A 27,661-nucleotide genomic window follows, 5' to 3' on the forward strand; every position below is an offset into this window, starting at 1 on the left:
ACGGGAGTGCATAATTAAAGTGGATTTTTCTTTTAAAAAAGCAACGTTAGAATGTGTGCTTCCGAAATACCGGTTTTAATTTCCTCTCTGTTTTCTTTTCTTTTTTAAACCCAGACTGGACTCGGCTCTATTGGACGGTCAATGCATAGCACCTCTTGCTGCCGCCCTCTGGCGCTAAAAAGGTGGTACTGCGGTAGGGTTTCAGTAGCGTAGGGCGAAAGGATTGGAAATTCGAACAACTTCGCGCTCCGTCTATGGCAGCCGCATTTCAGCTCTGTGAGTGTTACGGGGATAAGAATTACACGTTATGAACTTGCTGAAGTTCGGCACAACACATTATTTTTCTTTGCATGTTCAATTTCTCTTGCTCTTCCCATATTCAAACCCGGCACCTTTCACTTAGCACCTCCTAGTGGTGACGGCGCGGTGGTCAAGTGCCTTGCGCAGTAACGTCTCAGCCCCCTTCTTCACATGGCAGCGACGGAGTTGGGCCGGAACTGAGCTGACACTGTATGACCACAGCATCTAACGGTTCATTTTGATTGTGCCGGTTGAGTTGTGCCAGAAATAAATGGGCCTGCAGCAGCGACCCCGAATTCAGAAGACTGGTGTGGTTTCTTCAAAGTATAGCCAGAACAAGGGTGGTGGTGGTGGTGGTGATGGGGTTACATAACCAGGGGGTCAAAGCTAACGCTGCAGTAAATTCTAATCAGTTGTCACTTCCACAGAATTGTAGAGAAGTTGGTCTATCTGCATGCTGTGTATCTTGGCACTGTGTCCGATGCAAACTTGAGCATAAACACCAAAAAGCGTTTGTTTCCACCCAGTCAAATGCAAAGTTTATATTTTACATTGTCGTCTTAATCACAAAATATCTCATATTAGGTCAAAAGAATCATTGTAAAAAAATTTTTTTTAAAAAAGTCAAAATTGTGCACACTGATAATACTTAAGAGACGGTCAATTTCCCTGAGAATATCCACAAAATTTTCTCCAGTGCTCTCCTCTGTCTCCTCCTAATATTCCAAAAGTGTCTCGTAGAATAACTTACTATCACGATCATATGAGTTAGGTTCGAATAGTCTGGGACATATCACAGGAGCTGATGGCGACAGAATATGTTTGGTTTTTTTTATCCATGTTACAGTAAATTAGGATAACAAGGATATTAGTCAATCAATTCATTAGTAGTGGAGAAGCACCTACGCTTCACCCACAGGTCTGCACCACTGTGAATTAGGGTACTTTTTAGGCCCACCAGTTCACGCATATCGGGATAACTCTTTGTGCATGTGCGCATGACCCTGTTCCTTTGTGCTCCCATACTGATACTAGATGGAGAAGAGAAAAGTGCAAGAACAGAAAGCGTGCATGTGTTTCGGTAAAACGGTGCTTAATTTAATCCTACAAGCGCGTATGAAGTACATATGTATCCTGAGTTTCCTGCTCCTCTGTCACCCCCTGTTTCTCCCTGAATATCCCCAGCAGGTCCCAGGAGTGAGGCAGTAGGCGCTGAGAGAAGCCCAGCTCTGCCAGCCAGGACCCTGTAGGGATACAAAGCAGAGAGACCAGCATAGCCAGAGTCCTGAAGGGGAAGCTTTGGATCATTATCCCACCTTCCTCCTTCCAGCCAGGGTACAGGATCACGGGAGGGATCCCCAGCAGCGGTTCTCCACTCAGCAAACGCAACAGCAGCCCTGCAATGTAGCCGGTGATGGCGCCGTAGCTGTTAGCATAGCTGCAGTAAAGCACGCAGATGACTTGGGGGAAGACGACACAGAAGAGGAGGTCCCCGCTCAACAACCAGTAGGCGAGCACACTGTCGCCAACAAATGCCAGGCCTGTGCCAGCCAGACCTACCAGCAACACACTAACCCGGATCACCCACTGCAGCTCTTGCTCAGAAGCCTGTGGGGGGGGGGGGCATTACATCAATAAAGAAAGAGGAAGAGGGTCAAAATCACTTGCATTTCATACTTGACCACATAAGTGCAACCCCTCCCCACACACACACACATACACACACCTGCTTCCTCAAAGTGCTCTTGTATATGTTCTGGGTAAACATGGATGCCGAGGATAGCAGCACAGAGTCCACAGACGACATGACTGCTGCAGCTACAGAGCCAATGCCCAACACGGAGACCCATAAGGGTGTGAGATACTGCAGGGCCAGCGGCAGGATCTTCCCTGCGTCCCCGCGTTCATAGGGGGGAGGTAGGCCATATGCTGTCTGGTTCCAGTCTGAGAGGTGAGCGACAGAGGAACAGGGGAGAGACAGAGAAGGGGTTTATGTGCATTAGGTTCGGGCTAAAGATAACGTTGTGAAATATTTCCCCACTGAAGTGAAGGAACATTTGTGAAAATGGGTAAACTTGTGAAAATAATAAAAAATGACACAGCTCGTGCCTACGTCTATGCACACTTATATATTGGCCATGGCTGTGTGAATTCGTGCACATAATTGTGTATTCAGTCACACACACCTGTAGCGGCAGTCACTACTCCAATGACAACTGAAGGAATTCCTGCAAGTAAGACTACCCCGGCGGCAGCAAAGCAGGTGACCTGAGCCTGAGCAGAGGAGGCTGCAGAGAGGATACGCTGGTGTAAAGCCTGGTAGGCCAGCCCACCTAGAGACTACAACACACATACACACAAATACAGAAGGTTTATCAGTAAACAACTTCATATCATATATGAGTCACGTGATGTCACTTCTGTTAGAATCAGCTTAGCTTAAAGTGTGGCTTTATCTAAGAATGCTTGCAAGGGCCTCTTGGAGTAGAACTTTCACAACAAGAGCTTTAACGAAAGTCAAGCTAAGTTGAATTAGCAAATGTGCACACGCGCACACACACACACACACACATATTTTAAAGTAGTTCTTTGGTGACTGATGAGACACATTCTAGCTTTTATAATGTTGCATTATGATTTTAACTACAGCGTTTAACAGCCAACCTGACTTTAACTCCAGGTTTTAACATTTAATCTGAATCTGGCATTGCACAAGCAAAAAAACAAACACAAAAAAACAAATCTTAGGACCAATTTGATGATGCACTGCCCTTCTTAACTGACATAGTGACATGTGAGATGATTGATGAGACAATGAGATGATTTCCTAGGAATTTGCAGGTAAAGTTTGCTGTTAGTTTGGCACATTGAAGAAAGCCAGGTCAGAAGTATTGGCTCATTCACATTCACATTCATGCACAGACGGGTTTAAAATCTGACCAATAGGAGCATCTCATCTGTCCATTTCCCTGCGTCCTCCAGCTTCAGTTCACCTAGCCATGGTCTATCATTTGATTGGTTCAGGAAGGTTGTGTGTGTGAGGTCAATGACCGGATTGACAACTAAGAACGGGATGCAGAGCCACTGAAACAGAAAAACAGTGATTGGAAAGCGCTGACCTATCAATGCCAATCTTGTGTGAATGCCTACATTTCTAAGACCCACCCCCCACCCCCCACCCGTCTTCAGCCCTCCTCTCATTCATCCTTTCCCTCCTCACTTCCTCTGTCTCTCACCAGGCCAATGAAGACAAAGGAAAGCTGGAGGACATCAGTGTAGGCAACTGAGTACAGACCCCCCATTAGTGTGTAGATTATGGACACAGCAGCAGAGATGACAATGGAGACGGTGGAGGACAGTCCTACAATCACACTTATTGTCCCTCCTGGAAAATGCCAAAAGTACACCAAAATTAGAAAACCACAGGCAAAAAGTCCCCCAGTGCTATAGTAAAGCTGTATAATGTGAAGACTAGTTGCGGTCTCGGTGCTGTGTAAAGTGTTAAGTGAGGTGTAAAGGTCCAGTGTCAATGATGACCAACCCAGAGCGGTGAGGATGCAGGACACCCACAAGATATCGCTGAGCAGTGCAGGAAACAGCAGTGCTGTGGTGAATGGGTTGCCATAGCAATGCTGAAATGGGTCCAACATGGTCATGTACCGTTTCGATCTCATGGGTTTGGCAAAAAACAATCCCGCTGAAGACCAAGCAAAAGAAAAAAAGTGACTTTTCAGACTGTATGTATCAAATAATAACAATAGATAATAATAATAATGTAATTTACTTATATGGCACTTTTCAAAATACTCAGACACTTTACATATGTTAAAATAAACATAAAAGCAACATATCAAAAGCATAAAACACAACATTAATCACATATTAAAAGCAATGCTGATGAGGTGAGCTTAGATTGGCGATTTAAATATGGACAGATCGGTGCAGGCTCTGATATGATTGGGGAGGGAGTTCCAGAGCAAGTGGGCAGCAATGGAGAAGGTTCTGTTCCCCAAGTTCCAGTGTTTTGTCCTGTATGGTGAAGACAGGAGGTTGATGTTGGGGGAGCAAAGGCTGCAGGAAGGAGTATGATAGTGGAGCAGGCCAGTGAGAGGGGGCTTGGTTATGGAGGAAATTGTGAGTGAGGAGAAGGACTTTGAATTGGATCCGTTGTGGGACAGACCCAGTGGAGGTTCTGGAGGAAAGGGATGATGTGGTCATGGGAGCGGGAGTTGTTGAGCTGGCAGGCAGCAGAGTTCTGGATGTACTGGATGGACGATGAGCCGTAGAGAATGCTGTTGAGTAGTCAATTCTGGATGTGATGAAGGCATGGATCAAGGTTTCAGCAGTAGAGGAGGAGATTGAAGGGCAGAGACGAGCTATGTTTTGAGGAGGAAAAAGGAAAACAATTTGATTGATGTGGTGTTCAAAGGAGAGGTTGCTGTCGAAAATTATTCCGAGGTTGGGGATATGTGGGGACGGGGACAGAGAGGAGTTATCGATGGCAAGGCAGAAGTTGTGAGTGGTTTTGGCAAGAGATTTTGGACCGATGATAATCATGTCAGATTTGTCACAATTTAGTTTGAGGAAGTTGGTTTGCATCCATGATTTAATTTCAGTGAGGTAGTTGGTCAGACTGGAATAAGTTGTAGTGGTGAGGGATTTAGTGGAGATGTAGAGCTGGCCATCATTAGATTGTTTTAGATTGTTTTATTAGCCACACAACCAAGGCTGGTGGAATTTGTTTTCAGTACACATTAAACTCTGGAGCACAGTACATACATGGACAACAACAGACATCAAACGCACAACCAAATCAAACAAACATCGACGTTAGCAGTAGAAATGGAGACCATGATGACGTATTGTTACCACTAAAGTTATAAAAGATGAACAGGTGAAGACCAAGCACCGAACCCTGGGGGACGCCTTGGGACAAAGGAGCGGTGAAGGAGGTGCAGTTGTTGAGGCTGACGAACTGTTGTCTGTTTGAGAGCTATGACTTTAGCCAGGACAGGGCAGTACCGGTGATGTTGAGAGAGGATTCGGGAGAGAAGAATGGTGTGGTTGATGGTGTTGAAATCTGCAGTGAGGTCGACGAGGATGAGAATGCTGAGGTGGCTAGAGTCTGCGGAGAGGAGGAGGTCTTTAGTGATTTTAAGGAGGGCTGTTTCTGTGCTGTGAGTAGAAACCAGATGGAAATGGTTCGAGCAGGTTGTTGGCGATGAGGTGAACTTTGAGTTGGGAGGTCACAACATGTTCCAGTATTTTTGACAGAAAGGGGAGATTTGAGATAGACTGGAAATTGCTCATGACATCAGGGTTGAGTCCAGGTTTTTTGAGGATGGGGTTGTAGGCAGACAGTTTAAGTGTATGGGGGACTGAACAAGAGTGAAGTAGTTAATGATTTCTGTGATGAGAGAGGCACTCCAACCCGGTCAACACTAAGATTAATGGTCAGGAGGTTGAAATTGTTGAGTCATACAAGTACTTGGGCACTATAATTGATAACAAGCTGAACTTCGCTTGTAATACCAATTTGCTATGCAACAAAAAAAAGCCAGCAGCACCTTTGTTATCTGAGGAAGGTGGCTAAGTTCGGTGTCGACAGGTCCCTGATGACTGTGTTCTACAGATCTTTTATTGAGTTGGTTAGTACTTTTTCTTTTATCGGTTGGTATGCCTCTCTCAATCTTAAACAGAAAAATGCACTAACAAAGGTAATCAAGGCCTGCAGTAGTAAGTATCACAGGTACCCAACAGAAAAGTCTGTCTGGTTTATATAAGTGGATGTTAAGAAAAGCAGAATCCATCCTGTCTGACAGCACAACATCCCCTGCACCTAGAGTTTCAGACCTTGCCTTCTGGTTCCCGCTTCAAATACCCAGTAGTCAAAACCAATAGATACAAACACTCCTTCATTCCCCCCACCATTTCACTGCTAAACTCCAATAGTAAGAGGTAATACCAGCTCGACCTTGATAAACACTGTTAACACTGTTTACTGTTGCATTGCTTTTCATTGGCTTTGTTCTCTTCCCTACATGTTGTATTTGTTTGTATTTATTTGCCTTGTGTGTTCTGTGGAGTGTTTGTGTGTTTAAATGTTGCCGCTGCTACACAACAATTGCCCCTCTGGGAACAAATAAAACCTACTTGACTTGAATTCTTGAGATAGCTGGGAGACAGTCCTTAACCTGATTGGATGATGGGAGCCAGAACACAAGTGGAGCTAGTCATTGCTGCCTTAAATTTGGACAGCACCACACATTTATGGATTTATGGTAAGAACATATAGAGGAGAACTTTGACAGGGGCTGTGTGCAAAGGGGGGGGGTAAGGTGTTCCAACAGGAACTTTATGATTATTTAACGCAGCCCGAATAAAAACAAGACCTTACTATTTGCAATTAAGCTGGAATAGTATAAATCGTAAAATTAGCAGTGTCAGGCACGGCTGAGAGACTATTTCTTTAAATCACTGATCCTTATGAGTAAAGTCACCCCTTATTAATTCCTTTGGGGGAACTCTGTCCTCTGTATTTGACCCTTCTTGAATACCTAACAGCAGTGGGCAGCCACAGTGTTGCACCCAGGGACCAACCCCTAGTTCTGAGGCCAGTGCCTTAGTCAAGAGCAAAGGCAGAAGGATCTAATACCTAATATTTTGGATGTTAGGAAACTCATGTGATCATACAAACTCTATGTAAGGAGAACACTGACTCAAACTCAGAACCTCCTTCCTGTGAGGTGACAGGGCCAAACATTGTCCCACCTTGCCAACTCATTAGCCTAATGTTCCCTATCACCATTGTTATTTTTAGTTTAGTTTTTTTATGTTTTTGTTTTTGTTTTTTACAAATAGAAATTAACAGGTGATCATTTACATGTAGATAATATTCTATTACCCTGGGAGTAAACCATCCCATTGAGAATACATTGGTAATTTTCAAAAACCCATTACTGGAAACTGGTAACCTTAGCATTAGGCTCTTTTGTGCAAAGGAAAAGTAGCCCCCCTTCCCATCCACCCCTGTATGTCTGTGTTACGTTTATCTGTTGTCTTGTTTCACCCCATTTATTGTAAAGTGACTTTGAGTGTTAGAAAATGCTATATAAGTTTAATTAATTATTATTATTTTTGGAGATCCAGGGTTTCTATAGAATACTCAGCTCACCCCTGGAGCTCCACAAGGTCCTGTGTTGGGCCCTGTACTCTTTGTTTTCTTATTAAATGATTTACCAAGTGTGATACAATCTGATTCATACCTTTTTTCGGATGATACAAAAATATTTAGAATAATTAATAAGGGCACTGATACAGCCCATCTTCAAGCAGACCTCCATAGCATGAGTAACTGGTGTGATAGCTGGCTACTGAAATTAAATCCAGAAAAACGCAAACACTTACACATTGGGAAAACAAGTGCCAACTGGGTTAACTACAAAGTTGGAGAGTTGATGGTTCAGCAAGTGGAAGAGGAAACGGGCATAGGTGTTGTGGTCGATAGTTCAATTGAATTTTACACGCACATTTCTGAAAATTAAAAAAAAAAAGCAAACTATGCTGGAGATAATAATAAGAACTTTCCTAAATTTGTGTAAGGAAATAGTTTTGCCATTATATAAATCCTTGGGTGCGATCTCATCTTGAATTTGCAAGCTCGGTCTGGTGTACTTATAAAGTAAAATATATAGAAAAAATTGAGAAGGTTCAGAGAAGAGGTACTAAACTAATCTCAGGTCTGAAAGAGATGTCATATGAAAAGAGGTTAAGAAATTTACAACTACCAACTCTAGTATACAGGGAACATAGAGGAGACGTGACTGAAGTCTATAAGCTTGTTCACAAAATATATGATTTCACAGCTGAGCCTGTTATCTACTTTTGGAATAATAGGTATGAGTTAAGAGGGAACTCCTTAAAACTATTCCCATTAAAGTGTCACTCTGAAAAGAGAAAAAAACTTCTTCACAATTTGTGCTGTAAGAGCATGGAACGAACTTCCAGAGGATGCGGTGCAGGGTCCTTCAGTTAATTCTTTTAAAAACAGATTAGATAACTTTTGGTCAACAAAAGACTTTTTATACAATTATAAAACTGAGTTGTGATTATTGTGAGTATTGGGTGACTGTAATTATTTGTGAGAATAATGTATTTGAGAGACTATTGTATTTATGTGATTATTTGTGAGATTATTGTGATTTTAACAACTATATTGTGGTTCTTTTTTGTATGGTTGTTTGTTTTGATTTGCCGAGTCTGGTGTAGAGGATTTGCATCCTGTGCCAGAATTTTTTTATTAAATTTCATTAAATTATATGTCAATGGTAAGAACTCTACAAAACAGCTAGAACCTGCAGTACTTTACATCAGGGTCAAAATCACTATAAAGTGTCTTTGGTGTCCTCATCAGGATCACACGGTCATCATGACCATATTGCAAAATAATGGAATTCTGAGGTTTTATTAGGAATGGCCAAACATTTACACACATATCAGTTCAATGACAAGTCTCTTGAAATGTGTTTCCCTCATTTTATACCATTTTCTTTGTTTGGGTGTACGTGATTTTGGCATGTCCCACACACTGCTCTGCTAATAATGGGTGTAATAAGTGTTAAATGACACAAAATTTCAATACTTTTTATATGTTCTGATTGTCCCCAACAAGTTCCTTGATAGAAGAAGTCACTTGGTCATTTATATTGTATTTTCATAATAATATTAAACACTTTGCACGTGTCCCTGAAAATGCTGTCTACCCTGTCATTATGGGGTAACTGCCCCTTTAAGAAACCGGCTGACGTAATCGGCGACATCACCACCACCATTTTGTCTCTCTTCAATGGCGGGTGTAACAGCTGCTGCAAATACAGTAAGTAGCTAAACTTACATTTCCTAATTTCCATCATATTGTGTTTGAAGTTGGACGTTGTCATGCTTAACATGTCCACCCTGTCATAGTGAAATATTAATTCATATAAAAACTTGGAAGAAATTCAAAATGTATTTGTTAAACAGCACACAGTCACCTTCAACAATTAATCGCTTTGCTAACTGAAGGTCTACCGTATGTTCATTAAATGCTAACTTTAGCCAAAAATGTCCACCCTGTCATTGTCATTGTTTTAATAGCAATGTCATATTGCTATAACATGTTTTTTTTTACAGCAATGTAAAATGTCCACATTTGTTCCATTAACTGACAGTAAAATGTTTCCTGAAATAATTCTTTATAATGCTTAAGGGTTTCCTGTTGTTTAACAAATGATGCGTTCTCTTCTAGTTCCCCCATTAAAGCCTTTGTCCATCCTGTCATGACCAAGGTCCACCCTGTCATCTTCATGTTTTATGAAAATAAACAAATTATTTTCACAAGTTAGCAAAACCTTTTATGTGATTTCTTTATACACAAATGAGGGCCAAACAATATTGTTTGAAAGTTTGACCAGATATCGTTGTTGTTAGATTTTATTCAGAAAAGAAAGCGCAACTGTCGCAGATTTTATAGGGAAACAAATATTTTGCAGTCATTTCATTATTATCAAAAGACTTTTCCCATTGACTAAAATATATTGTTGAGAACGGGACTAGATATCTTTCTGAAAATTTGCATTTTATAGTCACTATGCAATAAAAATGTATTTGCTCTACTCTGAATTTGTCTGTGACAGGGTGGACGTATTTTGTGCTTTGTTTGCACGACGTCTGCTTGCAGTTCATTTATAAAACGTGCTGGAGCTTGACCAACATGCGTTTCTAAGGTCTACGTGATATTATGAATATGAAGTTAAATGGAAAATTGTGAAGTCTCAAAGGTACTTTATAGTTATATTGACCCATCTAATGAATCAGACCTGTCATCACCGGGGATTCGGCCTAAGCTGTAGTTATCTATCTGGAATTCTGCAGCTTCCTCCTGCATGCACTCCTAAAGTGCCTTTCCCAATTTCCCCCAGTACACTCCCTCCTCCGACCTATTGTTTTAATATGAAAGCCCAGCCTTTGAAGAAAATGTTCACACTGCCAAGCTTCCTCTTCCCACTTAACTCACATAGCCTTCCCCTCTTTGTACTCCACAAGCACCAGATCATCTCACCTTGCCCTCTTCTAACATGCATGATCGTCCCGAGCCACAGGAATATCTGTTCTATCTGTTTACTTTCTGGGTATGTGTATGTGCACGGGCTGACTAAACGGGCTATAAAAGGCTGTAGGTACTCCAATTGGGCTTTCGTCAAAGCAGCAACAAGATCCACAGAAAACAGACCACCAAACAAAGGGGACAACAAACCCAGATGCAACCATATTGTCATTCCATATGTGGCAGGGGTCTGTGAACAGTTTTGGAGAATCTGTGCCAGACATGACATCCCGGTGTTTTACAAACCTGGTAACACATTGAGACAACGCCTCGTCAACCTGAAGGAAGTGCATCGAAACCACAACACTGCAGTGTGGTCTATGCAGTAAAGTGTACTGATTTGAAAATAGGTGAGACTGTGCTGCCACTACACAAACATACGGCACAACACAGGAGAGCCAGGCCACTTGGGACAGGACTCGGTGACTTACACTTATTTGAGGACCGGGACATACACATTCTAGACAGGGAGGACGGATGGTTCAAAAGAGGAGTCAAACTGGAACAACCCTCCCCGAACAGCGGGGGAGGGTTACGGCATCGTTTGTACACCACTTATAATGCTGCGAAAACATCCCTATCACCGCCTCAGCAGTTCCTCTGACACACCACCCACACCCACACCCAGTCCCAGGGAAGTGGGGCAGGAGGGGAGGAGGACCGCTCACAGTCGGGGTCGCCTCTATAGTCCAGTTCAGAGAAAGGGGAGGTGGCCCGGGTGAGTGATGTCACGTTCACGGCACACCACAACAGCACATATTCTGAACAGATGTCCCCACTCAGGTCCTCTTCAAAAAGGGGCAGATAGTGAGGTTACGCCTCTCGGCATCAGAACTGCAGAAGACACCCGGATGAATGGCAGAATGTCTTCAAACTGAAAACTGACAGATACAGCGGATATAACAAGTCTACACAGCCCATGTTAAAATGGCAAATTGTTGTATCGTAAAAAAATTAAACCCAGATAAATCACGTCAGAACTTTTCCAATTTTTCTTTTTTGAAATTGTAAGCTATAAAAATAAAGTAAAAAACAATCAGAAACATTTTAAAGGAAAAAAAAATACAAAACTTTTAAGCGCGCACACCCTTTTATACTCGGGGATGTAGCTGTGTTCGGGATTAACCAGTCACGTTCAAACTCACGTTAAAAAGTAGCCTTCAATTAAAGTGACTGTGCTCAACTCCAAATACAGGTCGGCTGTTCCTGCGGGGTTCTCCTGACATCTTCTTGGTTGCATCCAACTTGCGAAAGCCATGGTCCACAAAGAGCTGACAAAGCATGAACGGGATCTCGTTGTGGAAAGGTATCAATCAGGAAAGGGGTGCAAAAGAATTTCCAAGCCATTAGACACAGACCGTCGAGCACGGCGAAGACAGCCGAGAAGTGGAGAACATATGGCTCGACGGTGACATTACCAAGAACAGGGCCTCCCTCCAAAACTGTAACAACAAAGTCTATTAAAACAAAGACTGAGAGAAGGGGGTTCCGGGTAACGTGGTGGTCTACTCCGGTTCGAATCCCCGTGTTACCTCCATGGGAAGCCGGGTGTGGGTACGTGTCCTGCACTAGCGCCTCCTCTGGTCAGTTGGGGCGCCTGTTCAGGGGGGGGGAGTAGCGTGATCCTCCCACGCGTTACGTCCCCCTGGTGAAACTCCTCACTGTCAGGTGAAAACAGGCAGCTGGCGACTCCACATGTACGGGAGGAGGCGTGTGGTAGTCTGCAGGCCTCCCCGGATCGGCAGAGAGGGTGGAGCAGCGACCAGGGAGGCTCGGAAGAGTGGGGTAAAGAGAACTAGTCAGGGAGGCTGCCAAGAGGCCTACAGCTACATTAAAGAAGCTGCAGGGATTCCTGGCAAGCTCCCTACACGTGACAACTGTCGGGTCATCCAATCAGGCTCGTGAATTTATCAACCATTAATTTTATGTATTCAATGTTGTATCATTAAACCACTAAAATTGATGGAATAATATCAGTCTCGTAAAATCATCAATCATTAATTGTGGTGTTCAATAGGTATAATTGAACCGTTCAAGTTAGCGCCTTAATGGCAGACGATGGCATCGGTGAGTGCTGTCACAACAGGCAGGGCAACGAATTTCTTCAATGAAAACTTATTAGAGCAATTAAAAACCGACTCATCCTGATCAGTTACAATCAGCAGTTGAGCAGCAGCAGCAGCAGCAGCGTGATGATCAAGGCACAAAAGGTGATCTGAGGGAGTGAGGCTGCAAATATTGTATAGGTCGATCAATCAATCGATCGATCGATCGATCAATCAATCTGCATTTTTATAGCGCTTTTCTGGCTGCAACTGCCACTCAAAGCGCTTTACAATTAATTAATTCACGCACACACAAAACATTGCCGCCGTCTTGCCACAAGACGGCGATGATGAGCCTAAGTCATTATCGCTCATTGCCGCCGTCTAAGTCATTATCGCTTATTGTCGCCGTCTTGCCGCAAGACGGCGACAATGAGCGATAATGACTTCGGCTCATCATCGCCGTCTTGTGGCAAGACGGCGACAATGCACATGACATGATCATTTAGAATCAGATCAAACTACACAACTCTGTCTAGGTTGACGGGTCTGACCCTTTAGTCGAGCGGTTAGCGACGCCTCCTGCGGTGCGGGCGACACGGGTTCGCTTCCCGGCCGCGGCACTTCCCGAGGTTGCATTGTCCCCCCCCCCCCCCGAATTCGCTGCAGTGCTTTCCTCAAGTAAAACCAAACCCGGCAACACTTCCTACCTCAGGAGTCCCCAATTACTTTTCATAGCGGGCCACTTTTAAAACCACGGGCCACTCAACCTCCAGCAGCATGTTGTTCGTTAGTTTGTTTTGGGTGTCGATACGTTGCAGGTATTATAATTTAAACAGAGATTTTTCATCTATTTTTCGATATATTACTAGTCTTACTTTTACTAAGAAATTAATTATTTTATTTTTTTTGGTAGGGAAATTAAAAAAAATCTTCCTTCTGGCATTCCTCCAAAAATTCTCGCGGACCATAAATCAACCCGTCACGTGGTCCTTCGTTCTCGTTGTGCAGGGAAGAGTCGCTCTGAATGTATTGTGTGCATGGTCCCACGAGAGGATGAATAGGCTCGATGCGTTAACGTCGCGCTGCACGAATTCCGGTGTGTCTGTTTGCATAAGAACTTCCGGTACAACCGGATGCTTACGTCCTGCTGAATCATGAGCTGCTAACTTATCCGCCCGAAATCTTAATGTCGTCCGAAAAGTCGATGAATCAAACAAGGCAAAAAGGGGCGTTCAAGTATGAACGCCGTGAATCAGGCTCCACTGAGCACCGTTGTGTGCCACAGGGTGCGAATTCGGCGCGCTATAATTCTCTTTTAAGTTTCCATTCAGTCCCTAGCAACTGCGAGGAAAGAGCTAAGTGGCTAGCCAAGATTCGGAGATTTTTAGAAGTGTGTGGTCGGCATGTTGAAGCGGGTGATTTCGCTGTGCCAGCTACAGGTGCGTTAAGGAGGCTCAAGAGAGGAGCTGTCCTCACACTCTGTGTGGAATGAGTGCTCCAAACCCGCACCCAGGCCAGGTGTGTGGGAGCCCCGGGAGCGTCCTGCCGTCGCCCCTCTGCCAGCTCTGGACTCCTCTGATAATGAGATGGATGTCAGCAGCTGCCTGCGAGAGCAGGACTACTGCGTGGCTCCTAATCCTGCCGCTTTGGATGATGCCCTGGCCCAAAACGAGTCAGTGAGGAAACAAATAGAAGTGCTCCAGAAACAACTAGAGACCGTCCAGCTACAGTCCACATTCAGCCTGAGGCGATTTGCAGGTTCCGACGAGGACATCCGGTTTTACACCAGGTATGTTTGATTTGTATCATTTCATTTAATCCACTCATCCATTATCCAAACCGCTTATCCTGCTCTCAGGGTCGGGGGGATGCTCGAGCCTATCCCAGCAGTCATTGGGCGGCAGGCGAGGAGACACCCTGGACAGGCCGCCGCCCCTGCCAAATGAGCTCGGCTGTTCAGTCTCTCCACCCCCACCATGCCTCTCTCAGGGCGGGTCTTGCCTAGAAGTGCCGTGGAATTCATAGTAACGCCTCTCCCACGCACCCACACGTAGTAGATTGCAATAATACCGGGCTATACCTTAACAAATGTAGATGTAATGTAGGTAATAATAATAAATCAACCTAATATGGCGCTTTTCTAACGCAAGTTAGCAACACCAGCTGACTAATAAAAACAAAGTAGCAGGGTAGGGTTAGTTGCAAGGCAGCCAGCTAACGTTAGTTAGCTAGCTAGCGCTAGCGTAGTTCTAATGATATGGTTACTCACCCTCATAGCTGTGGTCGTAGCTTGAAATATACATCTTAAACCCCCTTCTCTTTTTCGTTTTCCGCTCGTCTGAGCTACCGAGGATGTACATCGTGGACCGTGGTTTTAGGGAGGTCCTGCCAACAGCGAGGGCAAAACAAAGCCATCTCTCCGCGCAACAAACCAGACCGGAAGTCCTTGTGCGAGTACTCGTACGTCGGAAGTCGAACGACGCCATCACGCACCTAGGCTACGCCAATTCCGCCGCCGCCAACGTTAGGGCCAAATTGCGTCACCGGATACGGCGGAGCTCACCTGTGAGGTTGAGCAGGGAGTTATGGGTATTGTAGTCCACGGGCAGCGCCGGCCCCTACATACCGTAACGTGCATGGATAAGAAGACACGTTGGCCGCTGGCTCGTGGGTCTGACCCTTTAGTCTAGCGGTTAGCGATGCCTCCTGCGGTGCGGGCGATACGGGTTCGCGTCCCGGCCGCGGCAGTTCCTGTGGTTGCATCGTCCCCCGAATTCGCTGCAATATCATTCTCCCGTATTCGCCCTATGTCTGGGTGATGGGTAGGGTGATCAGACAGAGGCCTTTACAAACACACACACACCGAAGAAACAAACAAACAACAGCATCCCATGCAAGCCCAGCTACATTTGGGGGGGGGAGCATCCAGTCTGTCAAAACCACGTGGGAAAATGTGTTATGGCTGCATTGTCTGGTTTTAACTTTTTGGCCATAACTCCAAAAGGCACAAAAACAGCACACCACCAAAACACCGCCATAGCCACGGTGGGGCATGGTGGTGGCAGCATCAGGCTTTGGGGCTGCTTTAATAATTCAGCTGGAACTGGGGTTGTAGTCAAGGTGGAGGGAGCAGTTCCAAATACCAGTCGATTCTGGCATGAAACCTTAGGCATCTGCTAGAAAGCTGGAGACGAATTTCACCTCTCAGCAGGACAACGACCCAACGCGTGCGTCCAAAAAGGAATTGCTTCGCCAAAAGAAGATAATAATAATGATGATGATGATGATAATAACAATAATAATACAATAAACTTTATTTTTTCAGAAACTTTCATAAACAGGGTTACAAAGTGCTTCACAAAACAGGATAACACCGTTTAAAGTTACACAAAAAACAACAGTATAAATAAAAGAAAATAACAAACATATGTGAAAGCTTTCGTAAAAAGGAAAGTTTTAAGACGAGATTTAAAAGAAGCCATGGAGACTTGGTTTGTCCTAGTTCAATAGGAAGAGTGTTCCATAGTGTGGGGGCTCCAACAGCAGAAGCCCCATCACCCTTTGTAACAAACCGAGACCTGGGGATAACCCATAAAATAATAATAGAGGCAAACAATAATAAAAAAAATAATTCAGCGGTCCCAAGGAGTTGTTAAAAGTTATGAAAAGGTAAAAGCAAGCAGAGCAACAAACAAACCGTCACATGGGAACCGGACGTTTTGGAATTGCCCAGACCTGAATCCAATTGAAAATCTGTGGGGTGACCTGAAGAGAGCTGTGTACAGGAGATGCCCTCGCAACCTGACGGATCCATAACGCTTTTGCGAGGAAGAAATATTGCCAAGTCACGATGTGCCAAGCTGATATACACTCTTAGCGACGAAGACTGAGCGCTGTGATAAAACCAAAAGGTACTTCAACAAGTATTAGTTTAGGGGTGTGCACACTTATATGCAACCAGGTTATTGTGAGTCGTCGTCCCCCCTCCAAAATGTTTGATTTTTTTTTTCTTAATTTTTATAGGTTGCAATTTCAGCAAAAAGTGGAAAAGTTCTGACATGATTTATCTTGGTTTGAAACATTTTTACATCACAAAAACCTGCCATTTTAACAGGGGTGTGTAGACTTTTTATATCCACTGTAATTTGTATTGCACAAACACTTGTGTTGCACATCTGGTTTAAAGAGGCAGTGCACATCGTAGGCATGTAGGTTGGGTCTTATTCAAGGTAACCCTGTAATATGAGTGTGACTGCAGCAGTGCCCTTTAAATCTGCATGGACGCGGGATTTGCCTCACAGTGAAACTGATGTGAAGTGTTGTTCAGTGGAAGACGAGATAAATATCGTCAAGAAGCAATGTCTTTATATTTCCAAAGAATCTAGGGACGTGGACAACGCAACACTGACAACAACTGTCTGATGTTCCAGACAACTGAGATTCAAACTTATTTCTTGGGAATTTTTTTTAATAATTTACTAATAAAAATAAACTTTAAATAGTTGATCCACCCATGACTTCAACTGAGGCAGTTTTAACATTGAAATCAAACGAGACATGAATATTTTGCATTTGCGTGCAACAACTGCATGACAACTTGCATAGAAAGCATGTTCTAGGTATTATGTCTCTGACAGTTGAACTTCTTTCTGCCAAGTTGGTTGTAATGTTGGTGATCAGGGGATGCGTGTTCGTTTAAGCGCTGTGTGTGTCTAGAAAAGTGCTTTAAAATATAATGATTATTATTATTATGTTAGACTCCACTGGCCCTCTGGATAAGAACATTAGCAAAACGCCAGGAAATGTTAGGTTGTCATATAATGTCGTTTAGGCGACTTAACGCAGTGGCTGTCTTTATTAACAGCCAGTACTACTGAGGGGGTTGAGCTTCTGTTTGAAGACCCCTTGTGCAGCTTACCCAGAAGGAAGTTGATGGCATATGCAGGAGGCCCCATGGCCCATATAAGACCTTTAGAAGGAGTATAAACAGCCTCAGCAGTGGCCATGATGAAACCTCCTCCCACCCAGGTGGCTGTGGAGAGAGGCACAGACGTAGCAGGTACAGAGTTAATAGCAAATCAGGCAACAAGAAATATAGTGTCCAGCCAATACGCAAAACAGTGGAATGTTATCGGCACACAAAGGCATAGATGAGTCTCACCTGCCATGGTGAACACCCCCACCAGAACACTGATGTTGCGGCCCCCAACTATGGTGACCTCGCTCTTGCTGACCCCGCCATTTTTCTCTTGTTCCTTGGATTTTCTAGAAGCCCAGATCCCGGTGGCCAGAATGAAAATATAAAATATCACGATTGCCGCCAGCCCAGGGACATTTACTTCCATCTTTCAGTTCCTATCAAGTCAGCCAGCCAATCACACATACAGATAGCAAAGGAAAAAAAAGAAGTTTTTTTTCAAAGGTACAGCATCTCAAATACTACATCAAACATGATCATAAATGATGTGCCAATTTTAGGTAAACAGATCATTTCTAAATACCAAGAGCACGTGACTTTTTCATTGACAACGAACAGCTCCGCCATGTTGGAGGACAGCTAGACCTTAGCAACCAGTTTACACTGAAGTTCTCATTGTCGATCTGTGTTTACAAGCAGTGGCGCCCCCAGAAATGTTTCATAGGGGGGGGGCCAAATGGGGCCACTGAAAATCTTGGGGTGGCACACCAAAACCAAAAGCCTGAATTTGGGGAATTCTATGCTGCTGTTGTAGTGTACTGTATAGCCTAGTGGAAAACTGTCAATATGAGAGTTAAGAAAAATATACATTATTGATTTAAATGAACAGCACCTAATGTAAGATATCAGATAGAAGCATATTGTGCATAATCAGAAGCATGTTCTGCATATGCGACTCGTGGCTGGGGGGGGGGCAGCGGGGGGCCAGGGATAGCATCAGGGTGGCCGTGGCCACCCCTTGGGGGCGCCACTGTTTACAAGTACGAAATTTTAGGCGAAAATCGGACAAACGTACGGAAATAAAGCATCGCAGTTGTGAGCCGCTCTTTGAAAAACAGTTTGCAAAACACATTTTACAAAGTTCTGGCCTAACGGCGCACAGGATCAGATTCGATTTTCGGCTGTTGGGCCAATCTCATGCAATTCCGCCACGGCTTCAATCAGGAATGATGTACAAGCTCTAGATGGAAACACCGAGGAGAGACATACATGGAAGAACTCGCACTCATCGACATATCGGACCGATATGTTAACAAATTTACAAAACAAAAGCAGTTTCTTCCCTCTTGTACCAATTATATTCAAACCATGTCATTTTAAGATTTTAGCTTATAACTGCTGATGATGATTGACACACAATTGAAAAATGTCTTAATCAAATTGAAATGTCTTTATTTTTAAATGCTTTTGTTTCTTAAAAAGTACGTTATAACAGCTTTATACAATGAATAATATATAACTTGAAAGTTGTGTCAGTCTCGAGGAACTACTGAGTCACACACACTTGTCAATGCACAAGAAACCAAGGCAGTTTTAGCCATTGTTGTCATACCAGCACTATCCTTATTACTGAGGTAGTCTGTTTGTAAAATTCTTTGTAAAATTTTCTCCGTCCTAGGCCAGTGACACACCCCACATGGATGCGGATGGATGCAATTTTTCTTGCTGAAGGACCAAGCTGCTTTTCTCCTTTTGTAAAAGCAGGCATCTTAACTTCTGCATGATACTAATTTTTCATCTGTAAGATCCTCCCGACTTATCCTCGATATCCATATTCTTCTTCTTTCCTCTGACAACCTTCGAGTTTCTTCTCCTTGGCTACTCTGACTGTTCAGAAAGCGTTTAGCATTGCGCAGTGAGAGCAACACAGTATCCAATGGATTGGAGCCATTGTCTTCCAACATGGCGGGTGTGTTGCCGTCACGTGATATGTGACGTAATATGAGAATAACCCTACATATCTATTTTCTCAGAATAAATATTCAGTAGTGGAAAAAGCTCGAGCAGGATCTGCTCCAGGACCACCTGGCACCACTTACAAGAAGGTCTACAAAAACTGCCCACGGCTACTGAAGAGGCTATCGAAGCTTTTGCGGACACTCTGGAAGAAAAAACAGGAACCCTGGCTCTGGACACTAGCTGAGGGCAGCTTTGTTCCTAAAGAACTGAACTCGTTAGGACTTGACCAGTTTCGAGAGATCTCCCTGCTAGATGTTGAAGGGAAAATATTCTGGTCCATTATTGCTAAAAGACTAACATCTTATCTACTCGCTAATGAGTACATAAGATAAGATACTTTATTGTCATTGTGCGCACACAACAAAATTACATTTGGTGACTATCAGACCAGCAGCACTAGACAAGGTAATTGATAAAAAAAAGCGAGCGAGGCAAGAGCAGTCAGTACACTGCTACTGTCTGAGGATGAGAAAGTCAGACACACTAACAACACCATTAAGTGTGGCAGGAAGTGGAAGCCTCAGGAAGCAGTGAGGGAAGCAAACGCATAAAACATCAGGAGATCATTGGGGTAGTCTGTCAAGGATGGCTAGGGACTTGGAAACTACAATGCCAAGAGATGAAGTAAGGCCAGTGCCAAAGGCAAGAGAGGACTAGTGGTACAGAGCGTCCGAGAGGCAGTGGAAGACGACCACTTCGTAAAAGCGGTAGGACTCGCCTGCCAGGGACAGTGGATGCAGCGGGACTAAGCACTTGAACAAACATTGTCCTGGAAGGAACTCTGGACAAGTTGACCTTCCTCTTCCATACTGTGGCTGACCTCTTGCCAACTCCAAACAATCTAAATATCTGCGGCAAAGAATACGACCCCTCCTGCAAGCAGTGTGAAGCAACCGTTTGCATCCTCAATTACATCTTGATTGGATGTCCCAAAGCTCTGAGAGAAGGCCAATACAGGTGGAGGCACGATAAGGTCCTCACAGAAATTGCCAAATGGACGGACCTGCAGAGAGTCAAAGCCAATAAACACCAGGCATTATCACCCGAAGTTGTCAATTTCCAAAGAGAAGGAGATAAGACTCCTTGGGCAAGAACAACTGCCAAGAACCCGTGCTCCATTTTGCATCGGGCTTCCAACTGGGAGATGCAAGTGGACCTGAAGAAGAGACTTGTCTTTCCAGAAGAGGTGGCAGTAACCTCACTCCGACCAGACATGGTACTTCTATCCAGGAGCACAAAAACTATCTTAGTAGCCGAACTCACAGTGCCCTGGGAGGACAGGCTAGCCATCGCTCACCAACAGAAAAAAGCCAAGTACCAGGATTTGATTGATGAAGCTCTTGTCAAAGGGTGGTATGCAACCTTGTTTCCCATCGAAGTTGGCAGCCGTGGTTTCCCAGCAACATCAGTGCGCTATTTCCTGCAGAAGATGGGTTTGGAACCCAGACAACTGAGGCAAGCCATTGGTGAGATAGCCATGGCAGCTGAGACCAGTTCAAGATGGTTGTGGTTGACGAGAGCCCGCAGTTGGAACCCTTCTGCAGGGGAAGCCTAATTTGGTCTTTGCTGCCCCACTCAGGCGAGGCGTACAGGCTAAGGGGCAAAACGCTTGTGACCCTGAGATACCTGCTGAAGATGCAGAAAGGTTCACCGCAATGTGAATGCTCTGACCACCCTTCCTCCAAGGAATACCAGCAAGAGGAGTAACTTGTAACATCCTAATAGCTCCTGCAGTTTCTGCTTGTAGCAAAGCATCTCTGATGTTTATTTCATCTCTCAAATATTTAACAAGTAAGCAACCTAGGAATAAAATTCTTATGACATGAAAACTTACTTGGCAATCAAAAGTGATCCTTATTCAGATTCTGCTGTCCTCTCTGGGCTGCTCACAGTAAAGACTGGACATAAGATCATTCATCTTTTCAGTAATATGCTAATAACACTGTTTTTCTTAAATTTAATTTGTGTCTGTTGGGAGTATGTTTAAAACCAAAAACATTATTTTAGAAAACATATAATGCGCAATAGATAATAATTTATTCCAGCATCATCACCAGTATTCACAGTTATCATATCTTCATAATTCCATTCTGACTATCTGAATACTGTGTGAATGATTGCATATGTATGTGTTGGCCTGGCAATAGATTGGCCCAGGCCTACTAGACTTAAAAATTCAATTTGTCTTTTCCTTCAGCAAAGTGATGTTAGAGTGATTATCAAAACTGCTATGACATATATTTAGTATACAACCTGATGCAGATGTAGTCTAATAATGCACACTTTGAAAGGAGACCCAGTCGCACATTTTGCACAAATTCCATCTACCAAACTTTCAAAGCCATATAAGCGCATAATTGCCAAAGTAATATAGAATGATAGGGCGGATAGTCTCTGGCGGGGCTGGTGGAGGTACAGTGTTACTACAAAATACTTGTAAGCTGCTGCAAATCCCTACCTGAACGTTCTGAGAGTAATGGCTTAGTGTAGCCCAGTAACAGTGGTGCAATGAACATGCATCAAGATATTGTCCATGTATTCAAAAGACACTAATGAAATTCTGGTTCCCTTTTTCACCTCTGGCACCAAGTTGGGCATTAACTGACAATAGTACTTGTCAGATTTAGTCATTGTATTAACAACATTGCATCACTGGGGTAAATTTGGTTCTATAGGGTATCCAAAATTAGCTAACATATAGTATCTTTAGAAGTTTGTTTTGAAGCAACTTGCACACTACATGGAAATATTCATTTTACAATACAAAGTTTTCTGATTTTTTAAGTGTACTATAAAACAATTGTGCAACAAAGAATAAAGCAGGGTGAAAATCATGGTCTGTGTAAAAAAGATGGATGCAGTGCCTGTGACATCGCCCATTGGTTTCTGAAGGGGCATTTTGAAGCCTAAAATTTCTTTTTTCTAGCCGCCATCTTGTCAGTTGTTGGAACCAGCAAATCCAAATTTGGGCAACAGGGTGGACCATGGGTAAAGCACGGGTAGACCTCGGTGGCAGACAGGTTGACAGACCTGTTAATCAAGGCAGACATGCAACATGCCACTTTTTAATCCAGCCATCCAGCCATCCATTATCCAAACCGCTTATCTTGCTCTCAGGGTCGCGGGAATAATGGAGCCGATCCCAGCAGTCTGGGTGGCAGACGGGGGGGGGGGGGGGGTAAGACACCCTGGACAGGCCGCCAGGCCATCACAATCACATCACAATACCAGGCAATTCTTAATCTCTTTTTAATAGAACAAAAATTTTCAAACTAAGCACCCGCAAACTGTGTGCCAGACTTGAGTAGCAATTGAGACTCCAATTTCTTGCAAGAGAAAAATGGACTTTGTGTTCGAGGATAACAATCTCGGAGTCCTGAGGCTAGCTCTGTGAACAACGGCCAATATTTCGGGACTTCTGGTGTACCTGCTGGCTGCTCGCTTCCGTTTCCTATGAAGACTTCCTCTTCCATGCGCCCGTCATTGTTTACAGTTGGATTAGCAACTTGAAACGCAAGGATGGAGCTGGAGTTGAGAGACGTCTACGACCGGGTTGTTTGACATGAGTCAAACGTTTCTCCACAAAACACACAAACATCGATACTGGATTAACAGGGGGCCTTTTAAAATTAGGTTTAACGCCCATATGAGTAGCTTCAGAAATGAGCATGCAAGAAATGCAACGGCCTTGAGAAGATATTTTTTTTCGGTGTCTGGTGGCCAATTATACTATTCAAGGTGGACATATCAGGTTTGCAAGTAATAAAATACTTTTCTGCCAAACACAGGTTACAACATCTTTTGCTGCTAATATGTATTGCTCTTTGCAAGGATTTTCCATGATATAGAGTAACCCATATTCTTGTCTACCAATGACCAAATGTGTCGGCTCAAGGCTGTTGCATTTCTTGCATGCTTATTTCTGAAGCTACTCATATGGGCGTTAAACCTGATTTTAAAAGGGCCCTCTGTTAATCCAACGTAGGTGTCCACATTTCAGTTGTATTCTCTTGTCACTGATGCCTGGTAGATGACTCCCTCTGTCTGGCATTTGGTTAATAATAAAATAATAAATAATTATAATAATGTCCTGTTTCATGCCATAAGCAATCATCAGCTGTCAGCTTATGGCATGAAACAGGCTCGTACTGTCTCATAAAGAATGTACTTGACTCACTGGATTATTTTGCTCATTTGTTGAGCACTTTCCCTATCGTTGAGTGTTTCTTTTAACAAAGTTATATAAATAAAATCTCCCTCTCACCCTTTTTCGGGTGGTGTGTGTCATCCTTAAGCTAGGGTCCTCTACCAGAGGCCTGGGAGTTGGAGAGTTCTGTGCAGTATCTTAGCTTTTCCTAGGGCTGCACTCTTCTGGACAGAGACCTCAGATGTTGTTCCTGGAATCTGCTGGAGCCACTCTGCCAGTTTGGGGTGGTGGGGGGGGGGGTCACAGCTCATAGTGCTCCTATCACTACTGGGACTACTGTGGAGTTCACCTTCCACATCTGATCTGGTTCTTCCCTCAGCACTTGGTATTTCTCTAGCTTCTTATGCTCTTTCTTCCTGATGTTGCCGTCACTCGGGATCGCTACTGCTGTCTTCTGTTCCTTGTCGACCACCACAATGGTTAGACAGCACTTGTTTGTCAGTCTGAAACTTGAAGTCCCACAGGTTCTTAGCTCTACCATTCTCAGCCACCTTTGGCGGTGTCTCCCATTTGGACTCGGGCACTTCCAGTCTGTATTCAGCACAGATGTTCCTGTACACTGTCACTATTCCAGCCACTTGGTTATGCCTTTCAGTGTACGCTTACCCAGCTAGCATGTTACACCCTGCCCAGCTAGCATGTCACACCCTGCTACCAAGTGATGGACTGTCTTAGAGGTGTCTAATTCTACAAAAATGGAACATTTTAAAAAATGCCGTTAGAAAAAATGGAAGAAAAAAATAATTTGGGGAAAAATCATATTACATGATGGCTAGTACAAAAAAAAAGAAAAAAGAAAAAAGTAGCCTAAACCAGGCTCGCTGCATGGACGTACATCACTGTCCTTACAATCTGTCATTTGTTATTTTACCACATTAGCTTTTGGCAGGTGTAGAGCAGGGCTTCAGATTTGTGTTGTAGAGCAGCGTTTCTCAACCGGGGGTCCGCGGACCCCTAGTGGTCCGTGGTGTAATTGCAAGGGGTCCGTGAAAATAAAATATCTTTAAAAAAAGATCCTATGACATTTATAGAAATAGGATTATTTTACTCAAATGTGACTGAGACCTTTATCTACCTAAACTATAAAGGGTAACAGGACTTTTTTCTCTGATTACATCTGTTTCACAAGTGTAATTTATTGTTATTTTAATAAGAGATCTCGCTCCCGTTTGCATTGTTAAAAGTTGCTGCATAAAAATTCTGTTGTTACATATATCTGAAAGTTACTGAATACATATTCTGTTTTGTTACATATATCTGAAAGTTACTGAATACATATTCTGTTTTGTTACATATATCTGAAAGTTACTGAATACATATTCTGTTTGGTTACATATATCTGAAAGTTACTGAATACATATTCTGTGTTGTTACATATATCTGAAAGTTACTGAATACATATTCTGTTTTGTTACATATATCTGAAAGTTACTGAGTACATATTCTGTGTTGTTACATATATCTGAAAGTTACTGAATACATATTCTGTTTTGTTACATATATCTGAAAGTTACTGCATAAGAATTCTGTTTTGTTAACTATATCTAAGTTACAACTGAAAGCTCTTATTTTTGCCCCAAAGAGTGAATAAATGCTATAATGCAATTTAAAATGCAGTTTCTACTGTTTCTATCAAATTGCAACCCCCCTCCCCCAAGATCAGGTGGAGGGGGTCCTCAGGGTAGATCAAAAATACGCAGGGGGGGGTCCAGGACCCCAAAAAGGTTGAGAACCACTGTTGTAGAGGATTCAATAAGAAGTGCATTTCATTTGGAGCTCAACGAATTCAGACATTGGAGCCAGTTCCAAAGTCAAACATGCAAACTGAAGCTCTTCTATTGTAAACCTTTGCTCGTTTATATTTGACCCCCCCCCGCAACTTGTTTATTCCATTTTCAACTGTGCGCTAGAAAAGTTAGACAGTAGACTTGTACATCAGAAAACGAACGTCGCCTCGTGTTATATAAGTTGTAGTATGTCTGCAGGTGTCAGCTGCATACAGTGACACCTTCACGTTCTTTACCAATTTTTTTCCTCCTCTTCTTAATATAGCAATGAATTTCATATCTTCACTTTGCACTTTAAATTCAAGTGAAGCACTGGCTGTGCAATGGATGTTTTCACGTCTGTGGGCGGTACTGCGAGCACTTGTGAGACGCTCCCTGACTTGCTCCAGACCAAGTATTTTGCTGGCTCGCCCATTGGCTATAATCTTACTTTGCACAAAATCAACGCGTCCGATCGAGCCAAGGCGTTCGATTCGCCTGGCTCGCCACCGTCAAGCTGAATGAGATCACTCCACTTAGTACTCTCTAGCACAGACTAGGAAACAACCCGTAGGCTACACGTCCTAGTACCCAACGTAAATAGCACATTTACCGCAGTCACGGAGAGACGCACCGCTCATTCACTCCTTGCCAACTTTTCTGTGGGGGGAAAAGTTGTGAGTTTTTTTTTTTTGTTTTAACGAAAGAGAAAAAGGTCACCGGCAGTCGGCTCATGCAGATCCGCTGTGGCGCAGAGAGGGGAAGTGGACTCCGTTGAGAGAACGGAGAGGAGGGGGGGGGGGGGTTCTTTTTTTCCCCACCCGCATTCCCACAAATCCCGCCTCCCCGTGCGCGTTGTGTCCCAACGCCGCCCACTGCGCGGCTAGGAGAAGTGAAGCTGACGTAGGACGCCTGCCTCTTAAGGATGCCGAGTCTGCTAACGGGACCTTAAACCAAACAACAGGTGGAGGTGTCAAGGTTTATGCCGGACATGCTTCAGTGAAGTCCCGATAGCGGAGCCCGGCGGGAGCTGGTGCTGGTCGTGTCTTTATGCCTGGTCCTCCAGTGAGCGAGAGCCTCCCTCGGCTGCCCCGCGGACGCGGTCTCGGCTCAACGGCAGAGGCGACGGGGGGACCGGCCGCCACCCCGGGTCTCCCCCCCTCCCTCCCTCCCCTTATAACTCCTTCAGAGGTGTGTCATCATGGAGGCGGCCTCGCCGGATAGTTTTATCATTTTCTGGTGTATTTTTTGCCATCTTCTGACCGGCGTCTCCATCCCCTTGCTTATTTTGGACACGTTGCGCTTCATCCAGTGGCCAGCGTGGCTTGTTTTGTAGGCTACTGCAGTATTGTTGTTGCACTAGAAGAACCCCGCTACAATGTAGCCGCACCCCACTTCAAGTGGTGTACCGCTACAATGTAGCCGCACCCCACTTCAAGTGGTGTACCGCTACAATGTAGCCGCACCCCACTTCAAGTGGGGGTGGAAAGGGGCTAAACGGCAAGTAGTGGACCATGGTCACCAAGCATACGTCACAGACATGACATTGCATACACAATAACATTAAAGGGGGGAGAGGGTCACATTTTCCAGGTTAAGGGGGGGGGCGGGGGTCCCAGAAAAAAAATTTTAGGTGAAAAAAAAAATCAAAGATGCTCAGAATCATCTGAAACGCCGAGAAAAGTGGGTTTTAGCCATTTTTAGAAAAAATGCATATTTGTGCATATTTATGCATAATTATGCATAATTTTGATTTTCTGGGATTTTTTTCCCTTACTCTCCGAGACAATACCCACCACCTCCAAAAAGAATTAGGATCATAAGTGCTTTAGTTTTCGGTCCCGCTATCTACACTAACACCACCCACACACACACACACACACACCACACACACATTCCGAAAATACGTGAGTAGATAAAGTCCTCCTAACTGTTATTTATTGTGTCTGATTCCTGGTTCTGTCTTTATTGTTTTTCACTTTGTGCGTCGAATATCGGCGTCTTAGTGTGTTATTGCGCATGCGCGGCAGTTGGCTGTATCAGTGTGGCGCCAGATGTGTCGGTGGTGCAAGTCGCTGTATTGGTCGCTTCAGAATACGTGGCTGGAGGGGTGTGAAAAGGTGTCAAATCTGGCGGCGAAATCGCTGTTGGGAGCCGGCGCGACACTTCGGACGGTCTGGGTCCTCGAGACGGTTCTGACGACGGGAAATTCGATACAAATGAGATTCGGTAAAAAAAATTGGATACAAATCTGAAGTG

General features: G+C 43.9%; 1 protein-coding gene across 1 annotated transcript; it reads right to left on the minus strand.

Moving 5' to 3' along the window:
- Positions 1–827: 827 nt before the first annotated feature.
- On the minus strand, positions 828–26,125 carry LOC130114681 (high affinity choline transporter 1-like). Its single transcript, XM_056282544.1, has 9 exons — positions 26,016–26,125; positions 17,654–17,847; positions 17,411–17,524; positions 3,842–3,997; positions 3,537–3,685; positions 3,241–3,384; positions 2,487–2,640; positions 2,027–2,244; positions 828–1,908 (listed from the first exon to the last, which is right to left on the minus strand). The coding sequence occupies exons 2-9, from the start codon at positions 17,835–17,837 to the stop codon at positions 1,405–1,407; spliced, it is 1,623 nt and encodes a 540-aa protein (XP_056138519.1). The 5' UTR covers positions 17,838–17,847; positions 26,016–26,125; the 3' UTR covers positions 828–1,404.
- Between the last annotated feature and the right edge of the window lie 1,536 nt (positions 26,126–27,661).

The sequence above is a fragment of the Lampris incognitus genome, chromosome 6 (genome assembly GCF_029633865.1).
Source record: "Lampris incognitus isolate fLamInc1 chromosome 6, fLamInc1.hap2, whole genome shotgun sequence".
In the NCBI taxonomy this organism is placed as follows: domain Eukaryota; kingdom Metazoa; phylum Chordata; class Actinopteri; order Lampriformes; family Lampridae; genus Lampris; species Lampris incognitus.